We start from the raw sequence: 16587 nt of genomic DNA on the forward strand, positions 1-16587 counted from the left end.
CTGCTGTTTATAATTTTTTAAAAGATACAGTGTGGAGGACTTTGGAGAGTTAAGAAACAGTTTAAGTAATTTCTGATAGATCATGATCCAAATTATTCTAAAGAACTAACTTTCCACTATCCTATCAGAGCTATAGGTAATAAATTTGAATGCTATAATCAAGAAAAAGGCAGACATATCAATTATTTCTCGTGGTTCCCCTAGAAGAAACACATCTTATGAGTTTGTATCTGTTTCTAATTAAGTTTGTAAACACTTAGAATCATCAGAATGCACATTTCTAAATCCAATGTGACCCTTGAGCATACAAGGTATTTAAACAGTGAAGATAGTGCCAATAAGGTGTAGCCAGGCAAATTTTTCCCTCACTTTAGTATGTTTGGATTAAATTGAAATGATTGGTGTAGGCTTCTAACTTCTTATGCAAAGATATACTCAAATATTCCAGTGCTTCTGTAATAAAAAGGTAATGTTGCTCCCTTAATTTGCGATCCTTAAACAACTGACACTGCATAAATTGGCTCGTGGGTTAGAAATTACACTGAACTGTCAGCTCAGCAATGGAGTCTCCCAACAAAAACAGAAAGGTCTTTAAAATGTGATTTGAAGTATGGTCATAATATGAACTCTGTTTTGCACTGTTAGAGCAAATCTCAAAATTTGCTAAATATTTATGATTTTAAAGTATGTACTTACTGATATTCTAAATATATCTACTTCTGACATACATGTGACAGAGTAAACCAATGCCCCTCAAGGCGCACCATCATATGACTTGTAGTGTAGTTCACGAAACACTGGGCTTGGACTGCAAAATTCCTAAAAATATGTTTTAATCCAAAATGACCATCATAGAGATTGTGTAATGAACAAATGTATTTTGAAATTACATAATTTATTGAGGACTTTGCTTGAAAAGTAAAGATATTCTGGCATGCTTTACTTCTCGCATTGAAGAGAAGAATCTTAAATGGTTGTGTGCTCAAGATACTCCTTCACCATTTGACTATTGTGACATTTGGTTCTCTAGCAGAATAACTCTGCTTTTTTTTTTTTGTGACGGGACCAGAAGTGAACTCATTCGTTGGTGAAGATTCAGGGGAATGTGGAGAAGGTCAAGGACTGCCAAATCTTGTTGGAATCATTTTCCATACCCAAAAGGTGTTAGAAGCACAAGAACAGAAATTAAAAATTAAGTAATGTGGGCTAAGTAGAGAGATCATGCAGATTTATTTCATGCCGAGCATAACTAGCATAGGGGATTAGTTTCGAAATGTGATAAAAGTTAAAAGCTGTAATTAGGTGCAGATACAGAGCAGCTGTGGAAGCAACACCACAGGCATGTGCCGAGTCCCAGTGCAGCCACACGCTACCAGCCACCACAGCAAACTTTTTCCAGGGTCAGACCTTTTGTATCTGTCCTCGGTGCCTCAGAACATGTTTACTCTCTCCTCTGGTGACATCATCCCGACTTTTCACATGGAATATAGTTTGATTCCATGTTTTAATTAATTTAGCCAGTAAATTGATTGCTGTAATCTGATTTATTTAGCTGATAAGCTACTGCCAATTGCTTCAGTTTTGCCTATTTCATGGAAACGCTTGCATTTGTAATTCTCAGCTTGACTCTTGTATTTGTTTTTTTTCTCCTTCTCATATATCAGTCTTAACAAGGACTTTGCTTTGCCCTTTTTTCAAAGATCCTCTTAGTGCTTTCTGCCATTTTCACTTCTATACAATTCAAATATTTGCATAAATAGTATTTAACTCTTCTATTCTATCAGATTTTTTCCTGTTTCCATCCTGTTTTTTTCAGCTGTAATTCCCTAAAGCATAACTCTGCAACTTTTCTCTTTCATACTGTGTTTTATTCCATTGGTTTTACTGTCATTGTAAGCTTGGGGCTCAGTACTGCGTTTTGCTGTTGGCTTGAAGTGTTATTAGAACCTGTGATTAAAAGTCCCTGGAAGCCTGACTGAAAGTGGAACTGCCTCCTGGGAAGCCTTCTTGTGAAAGTCTGAAGTCCTCGTTAGTACCCCTTTGCTATCAGCTGGCTTGGGATCAGTCCCATGGGAAGATTTTGCTTCAGAAAAAGAAACAAAGCTGCCAACATTTTTTATTCTTGCATAAATGTGATGAAAATAAGTATATGGAAATATATTTATCAAATAGGATTTAAAAATCCATCCAGAATTGCTAAAATTCTCTTTGTTTTAATTATTATTTCTATCTCAGCCACAAAAAATATCTTTAATTCCCTGGAAGCAATGTTATAATCCAGAGAATGGCGATGGCCTCTTAAAGTTAGAAAGTGTGTTTTCTTCATTTGTTTGTGCCATGCAAAATGACTCTAGGATATATAAAATGAGGCAATAACGCCACCCTTCCATTGTTAGCCCTTGTAAAATGAATTTGACATGAAAAATAAAGTCTGAAATGCTTTTACATGTCATAAATGTTGGCTTTGCAATCTGTGGAAGCTGCAGAAATTGAGATACTGGGAAGTACAGTCATGATTTGCTGTCACAAATTTTAGTTTCATATGCATGTCATATGTAGCACTGTGAGTGCTACAAAACAGACTGACTGATTAGTGTCACTTTGTAGTTAGAAAATTACTGATTTTAGTGGGGCTGAGTATTTGGCTTCTTGGGTAAATCTTACTGACCTACGAGCTATTTTAGTTACTAGTTTAAATAAAAATGCAATTTCTGTAGTGTTTCTGGGTTTTCTTGTGCAAGATATGTTCAGGAAATAGATGGAATAAGCTGTTCTGTTTGAGATGGCAGTCTAGTTACTAGTTTTAAAGTTCTACTAGAGTTAGTATTGAGGTAAGCATTCTGTGTTTATCTAAGAAAAATATTTATTCATGTTTTTCATGAGAAATGAATGAAGTGTTTCATTCATCTCTAATACGAAGTGTTTGTGTGGCAGTTGCTTTCAATGCCTCATTTTTTCTATTTAAGATGCATCCCTAATTTAGTATTCTCAACCTTTAATTCACAGATTTAATGGCATGTTTAATGGGTCTCACCCAAGAGTAACTGAGTCACTTTTGATGATTTCTAGACAGGTACTTTGCTAACCTCTCTGGAAGGCTATGTGCGCGATTTTAATTCTGTGTTAGCGAGTGAATTAGAGCTGCTTTCATGTGTTGTTTCCAAGTGCTTGTTGGATTTTGACCATGATTTTCACTTCTGTCTCTAAAGACAAATGAGGAGCTCAAAATACTGAATGTTCCTGTGTTACTCTGAATAACTTGGATCCTTTGAGGAACAGACAAACTCTGATAACAAAGGTTCTGAGGAGCACGGGGGAGATGCATCGTGGTGCAGGATAAAGGTTGGTCAGGCTCATCAGTGCTGACCTGGAGCAAATAAACCTTCCCAGAACCCAGTGTCATCAGAATCAGGCATTAGAAATGCCTGTAGAGTCTGGCAAAAAAATGAGTTGGGGCATGAATGAGCTTGTAAAACGTTGACTTGGCTCATTGGGATCTACTAAAACTGCCTTGTGCAGTGACTGGTCGCGGGGTTTGGGGCGACGGTTTGCAGGGCCGGGCGCTCGACGGGGGTCTCACAGGCTTCGTGCGTTTAAAACCCCGCTGTACCTGCCACGGTTCTGCTTCTGGTCCTTTTGCACATGGTGCATTTAATCTGGAGGCATAATTGAAAGTTGACTAGATGCCCAGAAAGGGTATTTAAAACAAGAAAAAAACAAAACAAAACACAAAATCCTCCTGTCTATCCATTAATATTCTTCATTGGCAATTCGCTTTCTCATTTCTCATATCTGAAGTCATCAAGAATAGTGTCAGAGATACAACTTCAGAAGAATCGACTGGTTCATTTTGTCTTCTGGAAGAACATCTAAAAGTGAAATAGTTATCTTTGTCAACTTGCCATCTACTAGATTTTTTTTTTTTTTTTTTTTTTTTTTGTCTTAAGTGTCTTGACTTTGGAGGCACTGGATACTGTTTTCAGATGGGAAGCTGTCCAGTCTCATTTAACTAACATTTTTCCAGGTACTACTAGTTGTTTTTTTTTTCTAGTTCATCCCTGAAAAGCAAGTCCTTGGAGAAATATCAGTATAATTTAAATGTAGCGCTTTGGTATCCATTTCTCAGTCACCATATTTCAGGATAATAAATTGAGGTAGGTTAGAATAATTGTGTTGTATGAGAGCTCCTCATAGATAAGCCAGGGATTTTATATTTACTGTTTTATGTGCATCTCTTTCAAATGTGTCCAGAACAGTGGGCCATACTTGGATTTTAGTGTTAGGCAATGTAGTCGAATAATTGTATTTGCAGGTAAGCCAGAAGCCTTTGCAGGTTGCTGCAAATTACAGCTGAAAACGAGAACTGCTATGAATTGCTGTATTCACAGGAAATGTTTTCCATTGGCTCCTATTCATGTTTACTACTAGAATAATAAGAGTCAAAACACAATGAGTTATTGTTTCCGTGTGGCACAGCAGGTTTAGTGGATTCTGAATGCGTTTTGTCAAGTGATTAGACTGCTTGCTTCTCAAGATTGAATTGCAAATCATAAACCAGTTGTATGATTTCAGGCACAAAGCCCAAAAGTTTTGTTTGGAAGATGTCTTCAGGATTTACCCTTGTTGCAACTCCCTGTCTTTACCCATTTTAAGTTTCCCTATATGTTATACTTATAAAACTTTAATTCTTCTGTCTTCAAATTTTAAGACTTATTGATAATATTTTGAGAAGGTGCCTTTTCCCCCTTAGAAACATTATCTTTTTGAACAGTGGTTTCAAAGTTCCTATTTATTTCTTGTTAGAGTAACTGCAAAAAGTTGTCTGATTCAGAGTATCCTGAGCATTTTACTGTACTTCCTTTGTGACCTGTGCTTTCTGGTTTTAATTAAGAATTCTTTTAATTGAATTTTGTTGTTGGTGATGATGCTCCTGTTTCATTTTAACTGTACTCTTATTTTGTTTTGAGTTAGTATTTTTATACCCCAAGGCATACTGGTCTTTAGTATTTCTCAATGTTTAAGTCTAGTATGAATGAAAGAATATGAGAAAGAACACATTTCAAGTCACTTTTATATAAATATTACTATTAATGGGTGTTGCTTATCTCATTATTGTGTATTGTCTATATTGTTTTTGAGGATGACTTCCTATGCTTTACTGATGAACAAAAAGAAATAGTGCTTTAAATTAAGTAAGACACATGCTTAAATTCAAAGGTCAGATACATTAGACTTCTGACTAAGGTGAAAACATTTTCTATTTCCAGTAATTAATATCTCCTATATTTCAGCCATAAAATTTAAAAAGTTAATGTGTTTCTTCCTTTCAAAGTTTCTTCATTTTAAAATCATTGATCATTAACTCTGACAAGGTCATGTAAACCAGATGTAGCTTTTCTTTAAAAAAAATTTGACAAGGCTGTAGCCTTTCTCAAGCAAATGAACGTTGCCATAGTGTAACCAGCAAGGGATGGATGCTTCCTTTGATCTTTTTTACACCTAGTTTGAAAGCTCAGGTGTCGTGAAACTTTTCAACTCCTTGTAAATTGAATTTTAAACCTGTTATTTTTCTTTAATTTGGAAAATATGAACACTGTGTTCATCTTTGAAAATGATGCAAGTCCTAACTGATTCAAAGTTGAAAATTAAAAACCAGGAACAACTTGAAACAAAACCAAAAACCAGGCATACTCAGTGGTCTGTTGGTCTGAAAATACCACAGTTGTCAAGTGCTAATCTTCCTACTTTTTTTAAATAAAATAGTAAAAATAGTTTTTCTGAGATTACATTTTTAAGCAGAATGGAAACTAATTTATAATGTGAGTTACTTACATGGAAGTTTCCTTCAAAGATTGCTTTCAAAGTGAATTACAGGTTTCAGTTAATGGTACAGTTTTAAATATTTTAAATTTTGAATTAAGATTTCTTCTTTGCCTGTTTCCATTCTTTCTTCCACTGTTTCATCCTGCTATGGAGAAAATAAAATCCAGTTTCTCTGTGTAGCATGGATGCAGAAGCACAAAGTGAAGATAGCCAAATACTTTCTTCATTCCAAGGGGCTTAACTAGCATTTGAGGAAGTCGAAACATATGATCAGTGTCATTTCAGAATTTAGCAGGAGCACCACATTTCTTTTTTGAATTCTAAATACCAGACCTCAGTAAGGTGTCTTTGTAGTTCTGAATCCATTCTGTGCAGAAAATGTAAGAAATATTTTCCTGTGACTAATATGTTGTTTTTTTAAAAAAAAAAAAAAAAAAGGCATTTGTCCTTTTTCCTATTTAAAAAATAAGGAAGTAATTAAATTTTCACTTAGTTTTAATTATTTCTTCACTCTTCTCTAAATGGAAAAATGTACTTTAACAAAAATGTTAGCTTGCTTGCATCACTACATTATACCCCTGACAAATTTAAAAATGTCATGTTTGTGAGGCGTGTATTAAAGGGGATGAAGGAAGGCGTACCATCGCCTCGGCCCCCGTCATGCACAGCTCGGAAGAAGAGCAGTACAGAACGCTGCCGCTGCAAGCTGTCTTTTCAAATTAGTATTGATCAAAACCATCTCGACCCAAATCACCCACCACCGAAAAGCTGGTTTAGTAACAGTTTGCTACAAAAACCTTTGAACCGTCAGATTTTTTTCCACGCGATGTTGGCTCCAAGCCTGCGTGGAGTTGCAGCAGGCTGTTGCAGAGCTCGCTCGCCGCTCTCCCAGTCTCAGTTGTGCGGCTTTGCACGTGCTCACCCGGCTTTCTGACCAGATGTAGCTGGTTTTCACTTCAGCTTATATTAGGTAGTAATAATAAAGATTAATGCACTTGGAGAACAAAAATATTTGGATATTGGCTTCCCAAAATAATTTTGTAAAAACGCTAATTAATTCCTACGCTGTAAGAAAAAAAATTCAGAACATGAAACTTTGAATTTCTGTGTGAAAGCACACTGATGCCGTTTTGCTATTGCTGTGAATAAAAATGGTAAAATAATTCCTCCTTATTTTATGTTGGCGTTTCAGCAGGAATGCATATCAGCATTAGGAAATCATGTTTTGGTTTCGGGAGGAAGCTTGCAGTTTTGGGGGGAAGTTGGTTTGGGTCGTGCAAAGAAATAAAAACTGAATTGTACAGGAGTATGTCAGACTTCCTGCTCTTCACATTCCTCTTCGTCCCTTGAGTATAAAAGCATTTCTGGGGCCGATTGCTGGATGAGGCTGCCTTTGAAGACCACTGCTGTTCCTTTTTGCTCATTACTCAGTGTCGCTCAGCGGCACTGCCTGTGCTTTTGACGAAGGTGCGTGTGTGTAGCTGGGCCAAGAAGTCAAACCAGTATCCGCCTGACATCTTCCAAGACAAACCATTGTGTAGAGGGTCTTTAGGTCACTTCTACTTTTTACTTTGTTTTTTTACTTATACTTAGCAATGTATCTGATATGCTTTGTTTTTTTCAGAAAAAATATCCTCCAGATATGAATTGCATTTAATAGTGATATGTGGGTCAGAACAAAGAATTTTAACACCTCCTTGCAATTTTTTCATGGGAACATGGTGGCACAGTTGAATTATAAATGAAATCTCTCCTGTATTCAAATTTCAGTAGTCAAATGTTGTATAAATAATTTCCTGTTTTAGGAGTATGGGGGAGAAGAGAAAGAAGTGTCAGTTAATATATTCAACAAGAATTCAGCTCTGTTTTTAACTCTGAGACTTACAGGATGAGATTTCTGTAAAGACGGTTGTATCTGTAATTGCTCAGTTTCCTGAAATGACAGGTTCTTTAAACCTACAGAATTGATTTTTCTGAAGTTTAGGTTTTTTTATGTATCTACCATCCAAACTTTATTGATAGATGTAACTGAATTAAGGGATAAGACCTTGTATGTTTTATATGCCAAGTGACATTGTTTCTTCTGTAGACTACAGTTAATCAACAGTTTCATGAGAAGATAATCTTCACAAAGGCAAAGTCACAAGAATTCAAATGAAGAGTACTGTACCTCCTTCTAGTACTATTGCTCATTAGTAACACTTTGTTAATGGAATTGCTTTCACCAAATCCAGTCATTTCAAGTGGGGAATTGTTTCCAGAGATGTCGGGAGAGAATGCACGGAATTAGAGAAATTGTAAAAAATTGTAAAAAAAGCCGTAAAAATATGTTCCAAGACCCAGTGATACTTGCTTAGATGAACAAAATGTGGACTTACAGGACAATGGTTTCTACTATATTCTTAAGAAGCAACTTACCACACGAGCTGCATTGGCACAGTCTTTTAAACTGTGGCATACAAGGTCTCATCTTAGTCACAGAGGGCTGGACTGGGGTGATGGCTAAACAAGCACGTTAGAAAATTAACTGGCTATAAATTATAGCCTGATGAGGCATCCCACAATTATGCACTTGCAAAAGAAATTTTATCTTCAAAGAATTCAAACATTTTATCTTTCTGAGGGTTATGTAAATTAATGTACCAAGTACTTGTGAGGCAAAGCAAATGTTAGTGGGAGACCCATGAGGTATAAAATGAGAAATTGTGAGGAGGGAAAAATAAGCTTTTTTTTTTTTTAGCTTTTTAATGATAACAATACTGCATTCAGTATTGTCCTAACATATTGTTCCCACTATCTGATCAGTCTGCGTCTTTCCAGAAATGGAAGTTACTAACTGAAATTTCTTCAGCAAAGCATGGAAATAATACTTCTTGATAGAGATCTTTTTCTTATTTTCAACAAGTAATTTTATTTAACACAGCATATAATATCATTTTGAATTGGGATTGCTCCTGTATCCCAGCATCAGTCACACAGAGAAGGCCTGTTAGAATTCAGTTGGCATCTTCTTAAATATAAGGCAAATTTTATCATGTACCACACAGCAGGAACAGATAATTATTTTTTCTTTTTGTGAGGGTAATTTCCTTTTTAAACAATGGTGAAGCCCAATCTTTTATTTTCCATTAAATTCTCTTAAATCTGTTCTGCTTAGGTTTAAATCATGAACAGAGGGAGTACTTTCCTGAATTCATGTGGTGTTACCTCCAGAGCAGTAGCAATTGAAAGGTGGCTGAATTTTAACTTATGGATTTGTTATTATGGTTACACAAGTTCCTATTTGCCTTCTCTAAAAGCTTAACTATGTACCTGAGATTATTTTACTGATACTTAACATTTCAGTAAAAAGCTTCTTTTTCAGATGGAGTTTAAATTATATATATTTAAGTACTTTTACAGAAGGTTATTTTTATCATTCAAGTTCTTATTTTGGGGGGAGTCAATGGAAAAATGTTCACTAAAACAGGTAATCTGTGTAGACATTTGGACTATTATTTTCTGCCTTTCAAACCATATTTGAAGAATCTGTAATCAACCATAATGTGTAGAACAAATATAAATACAGTCAATCACAAGTAAGTTTGTAAGATCAAATATATCTGGCTTGAAACTTTTCCTGATAAACTCATTACCAAGTCTTTATATACGTAGGTTATGCACAGAACTTACTGGCGCTGTTAAGCTTAAAACATGTCTGAAGTATTCATGTTACAGTGATTTTTTTTTTTTTTTTCAAGGTATTGGTATTTTCTCGATGGCTCAGGGAGAACCTTCTCCTGCCTGAGGGTTGTGTTATAAACCTGTGCCACAAACCTGTCCAAGAAAGGACTGATCTACAGCATGGTTTGGCTAGCCTTACTTCTCCCCAGAAAACACTTGGCTGCGGTGCTTAACAAATTTGCTAGAACACTGGGTCATAATAAGTTTCATATGGCTGTAGAGCTAGAGCTATCATGGGCCTGACTGCAAGCAGGATAGTGCACCGACTGTGCTTGATGTAATGAGTAAAAGTGCAGGAAGGGTATAAATGCTGAGCAACAAGAACAGGGTTCGGCCGAGCCAGGAAGGCTGTAGTGAAACTGAAGGTACGGTAGCTTTTAGTTACTGTTAGAAATTGAATCTGAGGCCAGGAACACTACAGTCCAAAAGATGAACTCATCTAGAGTATCAGGCTTCAGTATTATTTAAAGCAATGAGTATCAAACAGTGAGTACTGAACAGCTTTGAAAGTGCTTTTGGCGTGAGACTACGAAGGCTAGGCTTGGCGTGAATCCATTTCAGGACACAAACTTATAGTCAGCCTAGAGGTGCAGTAAATATAAACTTTCCAATTTAAGAACTTAAAATAACTTTACACTTGTGTCACCTCCAGAAGCTAAACTTGCAAATTTTTCCTTGGTGAACTTTCAGAAAGTAGGAGGACGTAATAGAAGAGGCACTAGGGCTGGTAGTAAAAACAACCTATTGGGATATCAGAAAGGTGTTGGCCACACATCAAAAACCTAATGGGTTTCAAAGAGGGAGAGAAAGCCATAAAGTGTTTTTGACTTGGTGTTTATCTAAAGCAATTGCCAACAATAATTAGTGGAGAATGCAATCTTAGCAAGTACTATTCAGATTTTCTTCCTTCAAACCACATTTTCCTAGTTAAGTCTTAAGAAATACATTGTGCTTTCATGTTAGGAATCAAAACACAGATAAAATTAATGAAGTAATTCTAAACTTTGTAAAGCAGGCTTTATTAAGTTTCACATACTAAATTCAGGAAATCAGCAGAAAAAATGTTTTTAAGCCATTTCTGTGGATGAATAGCAAATTCTTAAGAATGTCTTGCAAAGAAAAGCTTTTCGTAGAATCATAAAATGGTTTAGGTTGGAAGGGACCTTAAAGGTCATCCAGGCCCACCCCCCTGCCACAGGCAGGGACATCTCCCACCAGACCAGGCGGCTCCAAGCCCCGTCCAACCTGGCCTTCCACATCCCTGGAAGTGTTCATGACCTCCTTTGTCTTCACTGAAGCTTAAAGAAGGCCCAAAAGGAAGTATTGAGTTTTTCTGTAGCAAGAGGCTACATTTAAATAGGGATTTGTCTTATATATTTCTTCAGATTCTTCCAGACAACTTGTTTAGCTTACCTGTGGCAAGTCTAGTGAGCAGGTATGTAAAAAAAAAGAGTAAGACAGGACTTGGTGACCAATTTGCTCCCCAGGGCTGGTGTCATATTCTCTGCACTTCGAATCTATTGCCAGTTGTGAAACGTGCTGAGAAAGTTCTACCTCAGCTTATTCTCTTATAAGTAAAACCTATTTTTGAATTATTTGGTTTTCCTCAGCAGTTGGTTTGATTTTGAGTCAACCGATGTTCAGCAGAAGGCTTCATTGCGGGTGTTGTAAGCGGGGAATGGTGTAGAGTGGGTACCATTCAGATCCTGTTCAAGGAGCCTTAAATGTTCTAACCTAAATGAAGCAAGTACATAAACATATAAAATATTTTAATTTGGGGCAGATTGATGCAGTACTTAAAGCTAAGCAATTATACTTAGCTGTGCTGTCTCTGCAGTCAGAATAATGTCCTGATGCCAGAAAAAGATTGAGTCTTTGCATAGTTTGTCCCCAAATGCTGACATTATCATCAACATCTCTTCTCTGTTACTATTTGGTTCTGTTCTCAAACTCATATTTCAGATTCTGTGTTTAAGTTGACTCTTACGTTGGTGGCTTGGTAAACCTGAAGTTCAAAAAAGTCCAAGATTTCTTTTACCAGTATTTTGTAATAATATTAACTTATCCTGCAATGGCCTCAAGTGTGTGGCATGTTCTCTCACTTTCTTTAAAGAGTTCTCTAGCACTGTAGAGCAAAGTTTTCTGACTCACAGGAGCTATATAACATTATTATTCAGCAATAGTAGCATCAATTGGATTCATAAAAATAAGGAAGTTTTAACTTGTTCAACGATGCTCTTATGTATATGATTCTGGTTAAATTAAGTCACAAGGGGTCTGTAGATGAGGTTAATAAGATTCAGCTATGGTGTGTGTATCTTTGAAAGCTTGAGGAATTACGTTGTGCCCACCCAGCTCATGCTCATACTGCTAACTCTGTCAGTCTGCACAGCTCAGGGATCAGACTTGAAGTAAGGGCATGCGTTTGACTTCATTCTACTGGAGAACCTCAGAAACCAGTATAAATGAGGAAAAAAATATGGGGGCTGGACGGCCCCAGGAAGTTTCACCTGGGAAGGTAGTTTATTGCCTGATGCTTACCTAAGGCAAACAGTATGGAGGCTTCTTGCTGGTTTTAATACACTTTTCACAACTGGGGAAAGGGCGTGCTCTGTGCTGGTGGATTTTGCAAGCGGTGTAGTAATTAAGTGCAATATGGCAATAGCAGCAAGTCTCTTCTGGTCGGCTGTGTTTGAAAGTATTTCCCAGATAGAGTTTCACTTCTGGCAGTGGGCTCCAGTGAGCATTAAATGAACATGAATTTTAAAATACAGCACTAGAGGTATTTTCAGAAATGATGTATATCACTGTTAGAAATGTGTGATGCAGGATTTATTTTTTCACACACTGCAAATGCAGTTACTTTGCAAGATTTTTTTTTCAACCATGATTCAAGAAGACTGCTCTTTAGATCAGCTCTGCTTTCATCTGCTGTTCATCTGGAGATTAGTTTTGTTACTTCATACAGTTTCCATTATGCATATTGAAGTTAGTTGCATAAATTAAGATCACATGGACACTACATGTAACTAATTTTTGTGCTTTCTGATTCTCTTTGCAGTTGATGAAGGCTGTATTAAGGAACTGGGCAGAGTGAGAGTTCTTCACAAGAGAACTGTCATGCCTTACAGTGTGTATAAGAAAAGAAGGAAGGGGCCAAGCGATGAAGCCAGTGTTCAGCAATATGCAAGTTTGGTTGGACAGATCTGTTCAGAAAGAATGTTGTTGTTTAGAAGTTGAAAAATCATTAAATGGCATTTCGACGGCGCTACATTTTATTGCACTGCCACTGGATGATGTGTACTGTAGTTGTGTGTTGGTATGCCTACTCAAATAGCAGTATGAAATGCAGGTATATATATAGGCTTGTGTGAATACATGGTACTGTGTTTAAAGGTCAACTCCAGTAAAACTTACAATACAGCAAGGCTTTAGCAATATAAGTTTAGAAAAACATGCTTGCAATATATTTTAATTAAGTAGTTCTAGCCTTTCTATGCATTTTCAATAATTCTAAGTATCTAAGCAAAATGAAAAACAAGTGTCTTTTTTGTAGATACAAAGGTCAACTACATCTAGATTAACAATAATTAAATTAGAAATGTTTTCAAATAGCACCTTGGATATCTGTCATTAAAAATTGCCATGAAATTCATGCTCGCATTTGTATGCTCCTAAACTCTTGCAAGAGAATTGTAAACTTGCTGTTACTTTCTGTTGTGAAATCTGGCATGGTTTAATTTTATTTCAATAGTACATTTAAAAACAGGAAGAAGTTAATTTCACTGCACATTCTTAATTTGTTTAAAGCAGTAGGTTAGTGTCTGAGGTCCTAGTGAATGTAGGAGTTCATAGTAGATTCTCAGTGGCAGGGGATGCAGTGCTTTGGCCAACTTTTCCCTTCAGAGGTGAAACAGAATAGTTGCACTATAAATATACCAAAGATATGCAGCCAAGTGGCACAGTGGGCTTTTGGTATAAGCCTTATCCTTTGTCTCACAAGAGTGGATATTTTAATGCACATCACTGATGTGAAATAGAGCTTGGAAGGTTTATCCCATAGCTCTTGAGTGCACATTTCAGAACTATACTAAAAGAAGACATGAGGTACCACTGCTGGGTTCTGTTGCAATTTTTTTTCTGTAGAATTGTATAGGAAGACTTAAATATCACATTCATGTATTTTTACTGACTGTTTTGTTTATGGTGCAGCAGCTCACAGGTTAACATCTTAAATAACATTTTACTAAATACTTCTGTTGAAAACACAGGAAGTTGTGATGCTTTATGAAAGCACTTTATTATCTGATATACAAACATTGTCAGTAGCAGTCTGTGTCCCCACCAAGTCATACAAGTTATAGGAATTTTGGGAAATAACTGTTGTATAATTCAGTAATGTATTACGACATCATAACGATACCAATGCATTTGAGTTTCTTATCTTCTTGGATAACAGGAGCTGGTATTTACCTTGAATCAACCTGAAGTTTCCTGTTAACTTTTGAAAAAAGATTCTTGTTCAAGAATATATGTGTAGGTGGTTTTCCCCCAGAAAGGAACCAAATTCAGTTTTGCCCTCTGAGGGTTACATCTCCTATCATTCATGGTCTTGATTTAATTTTAAACACTTGGTCAGTATTATTAATTGTTTATTTTTATGTGGAACAGGCATAAGAATTTTGGGATTCAAGTGCATTGCAGATTTAACTTTTTTTTTCCATATTTGATTATTGTAATATTATTGATATAGAGTACAGCTTCAACAGTATTTTTTAAAAGTTATTTTATGTTTTATTAATTGGGATGTATTGTATTGATGTACTCCAGTCTGCAACAAAATTGATTATTTCTGTCAGCACTGTATCTGGTATGTGTTGTTATATCTGTTGCTCAGTACCGAGAAGTTTCTGCATGCAATCTAGTTTGTTCATGTCTTATCTAAACCTATTGCCACGGGAGAGCCACTACTTATGAACATTATTATAAAGAGTTCCTTTCTGTGGAGAAAATACTCTTGCCACTCAGTGAAATGTCAGAGTATAACATTTTCTCCCTGCACAGTGTGTTGAAAAGCATTGATGCTCATATGGCTTAAAACCAAAATAGATGAGAAAACCTTTTTATATGATATAAAATCAGTTAATGGGCACAGGGGAATTCCAGTATGACTTGCAAAATCTTAAAGATTATCAAAACCATTTGATGATGGCCTCACTGTACTCCTGGAGAAGTTAAAATATCTGTTAAATTGCAAGGGAGCATTCTTACTGTCACCACTGAGAGTTCTTGAAGACTTCCATCTCTTTGTGCCCACTGTTTGTTACTGACATGCCTTCTAGACACGTATTAGACTTTTACCTGATCATCTGTTTCTCCTGGGGAGCCTTTAAGGACTGCAATTAAAGAAAAGTGAGATAAGTATACAACTGAAAATTGAGTAAAGCTTGAAGTTGTCATTAGTGTGACCACTAAAGGTAAATGACCATTTCCTGTGAATTCTGAAATGGTGCTTTCACCTTCTGACCTCCACTGGAACTGCAGCACCACGGCATGCTGGGCTTTTGACTCTTATGGAACTCAAATAGATATATATATATAGACATATATATATATACATATATATATATATAAAAATAAAAAAGTCAACATTGAGGTTCACTCAAAAATTGAGTTCATCTGATGTAGTATGCTGAGATCTGACTCGCTTCTTTAGTGTTACTTTAGAAGGAAATTTTGCAGTATTTCTCAGGACTGATAGCTCTATCCCTGTTTTAGAAGTGGAATAGAGTTCGAGGATGAAGTTCTATAAATTTTGCCATTGACTTCAGTGGAGCTGAAAATTCACCACCACTACAATTTTATTTAATAAGATGTCGTAATTGAAAATTATTGAATTTAGAGATATTTAATTTCATACAAACTATTTTATAAGAGGTTTTTTAGTGTAGTTATTTTGTGAAAGTTAATCCCTAAAGTAAGGTTGCCTTGTTCTGTTGTCTGTTGATAAATGAGCATAAAATGGGGGTAAGAAAATGCAGACCTTTGACCAATGCTAAAAAATATCATTCTTTGTTTTAATTGGAAATAAATGGAGAGCTTACTCATTTCCATCATTAACACATTTCAGTAAATGCGAAAGAACCTGCATGTTGAGTTTGTAATTGCTTTTCAGCAGGCTTGTTTGACTTGTAAGTATAGAAAATAAAGTTATTTCTAATCTCTGTGAATTATTATAACTAAATAAGAGCTCCAAGTGTGACTTCTGTATTACTTTGTAGGAAATCATTATCTTGGAGGTTGACTAAGTGTCCAGTGAACAGCAAAATCAGGGAAGTCAAAGAGTAGCAGGGATTAGAAGGGATACCTATCAGTTCAAAACACATGACCGTATTTTAGGACTAAATTTAATTCTGGATAGACAGATTAGTGAAAAGTTTATTCTTTGAAACCTAATTTGTAATTCTCTTGTGAATAGAATAGAATAAAATAAAATTAAGAGGCTTTTCAGAAATGGAGACTAGGTAGGACTAGCTATTTATTTTAGTTAGGCTATACCATTTCTAGTTGGTTGAAAAAACCCCTTTCTCTGAAGGAAACAGCCAGACAAGGAACACAGCTATCTGGGTTATGTGCACAAAGATAGCCAAACACTGCTTCATTTTCCTGCTGATTGAGGTGGAAATTCAGCTAATTCTGGATTCCCAAAGGAGTCTTTTGTCGAAGCCCAGTGCCACCACGGCTTGAAATTTTGGTATGCCAGGGCTTGCGGTGGTCCAGTGCACAAGGTTCCATCCTTCAAATCAAACTTCCTGGGAGCATTTATTTTTTCTGTTTTACTGCTCTTTTGGAGTCTACATCCATCACTCTTTTTTTAAGTTCTGTTGGTATCTCTGCCGGGTGATCATTCTGAAGCTACCAGTCTGATCAGCCTTGTATTTCTGAACTCCCTCTCATTCTGATTGTCCCAGATAATCCTTCAGACATGTATTATGTGCTCTCCTCATGAGCCCTTCTGTCTCTGCCATCCCCCCCCCCCCC

At 36.2% G+C, this 16587-nt stretch overlaps 1 protein-coding gene across 3 annotated transcripts in view; it reads left to right on the forward strand.

Moving 5' to 3' along the window:
* ATE1 (arginyltransferase 1) overlaps window positions 1–15771 on the forward strand; it is an 84885-nt gene extending 69114 nt beyond the window's left edge. For all 3 annotated transcript variants that reach the window (XM_042787589.1, XM_032988667.2, XM_032988668.2), the window contains exon 12: window positions 12608–15771. In XM_042787589.1, coding sequence (XP_042643523.1) covers window positions 12608–12786 — 179 coding nt within the window. In that variant the 3' untranslated portion in view covers window positions 12787–15771. The remainder of the gene's footprint in view (window positions 1–12607) is intronic.
* Window positions 15772–16587: the final 816 nt, after the last annotated feature.

Source organism: Tyto alba, unplaced genomic scaffold, assembly GCF_018691265.1.
Source record: "Tyto alba isolate M040663 unplaced genomic scaffold, T.alba_DEE_v4.0 Super-Scaffold_1, whole genome shotgun sequence".
In the NCBI taxonomy this organism is placed as follows: domain Eukaryota; kingdom Metazoa; phylum Chordata; class Aves; order Strigiformes; family Tytonidae; genus Tyto; species Tyto alba.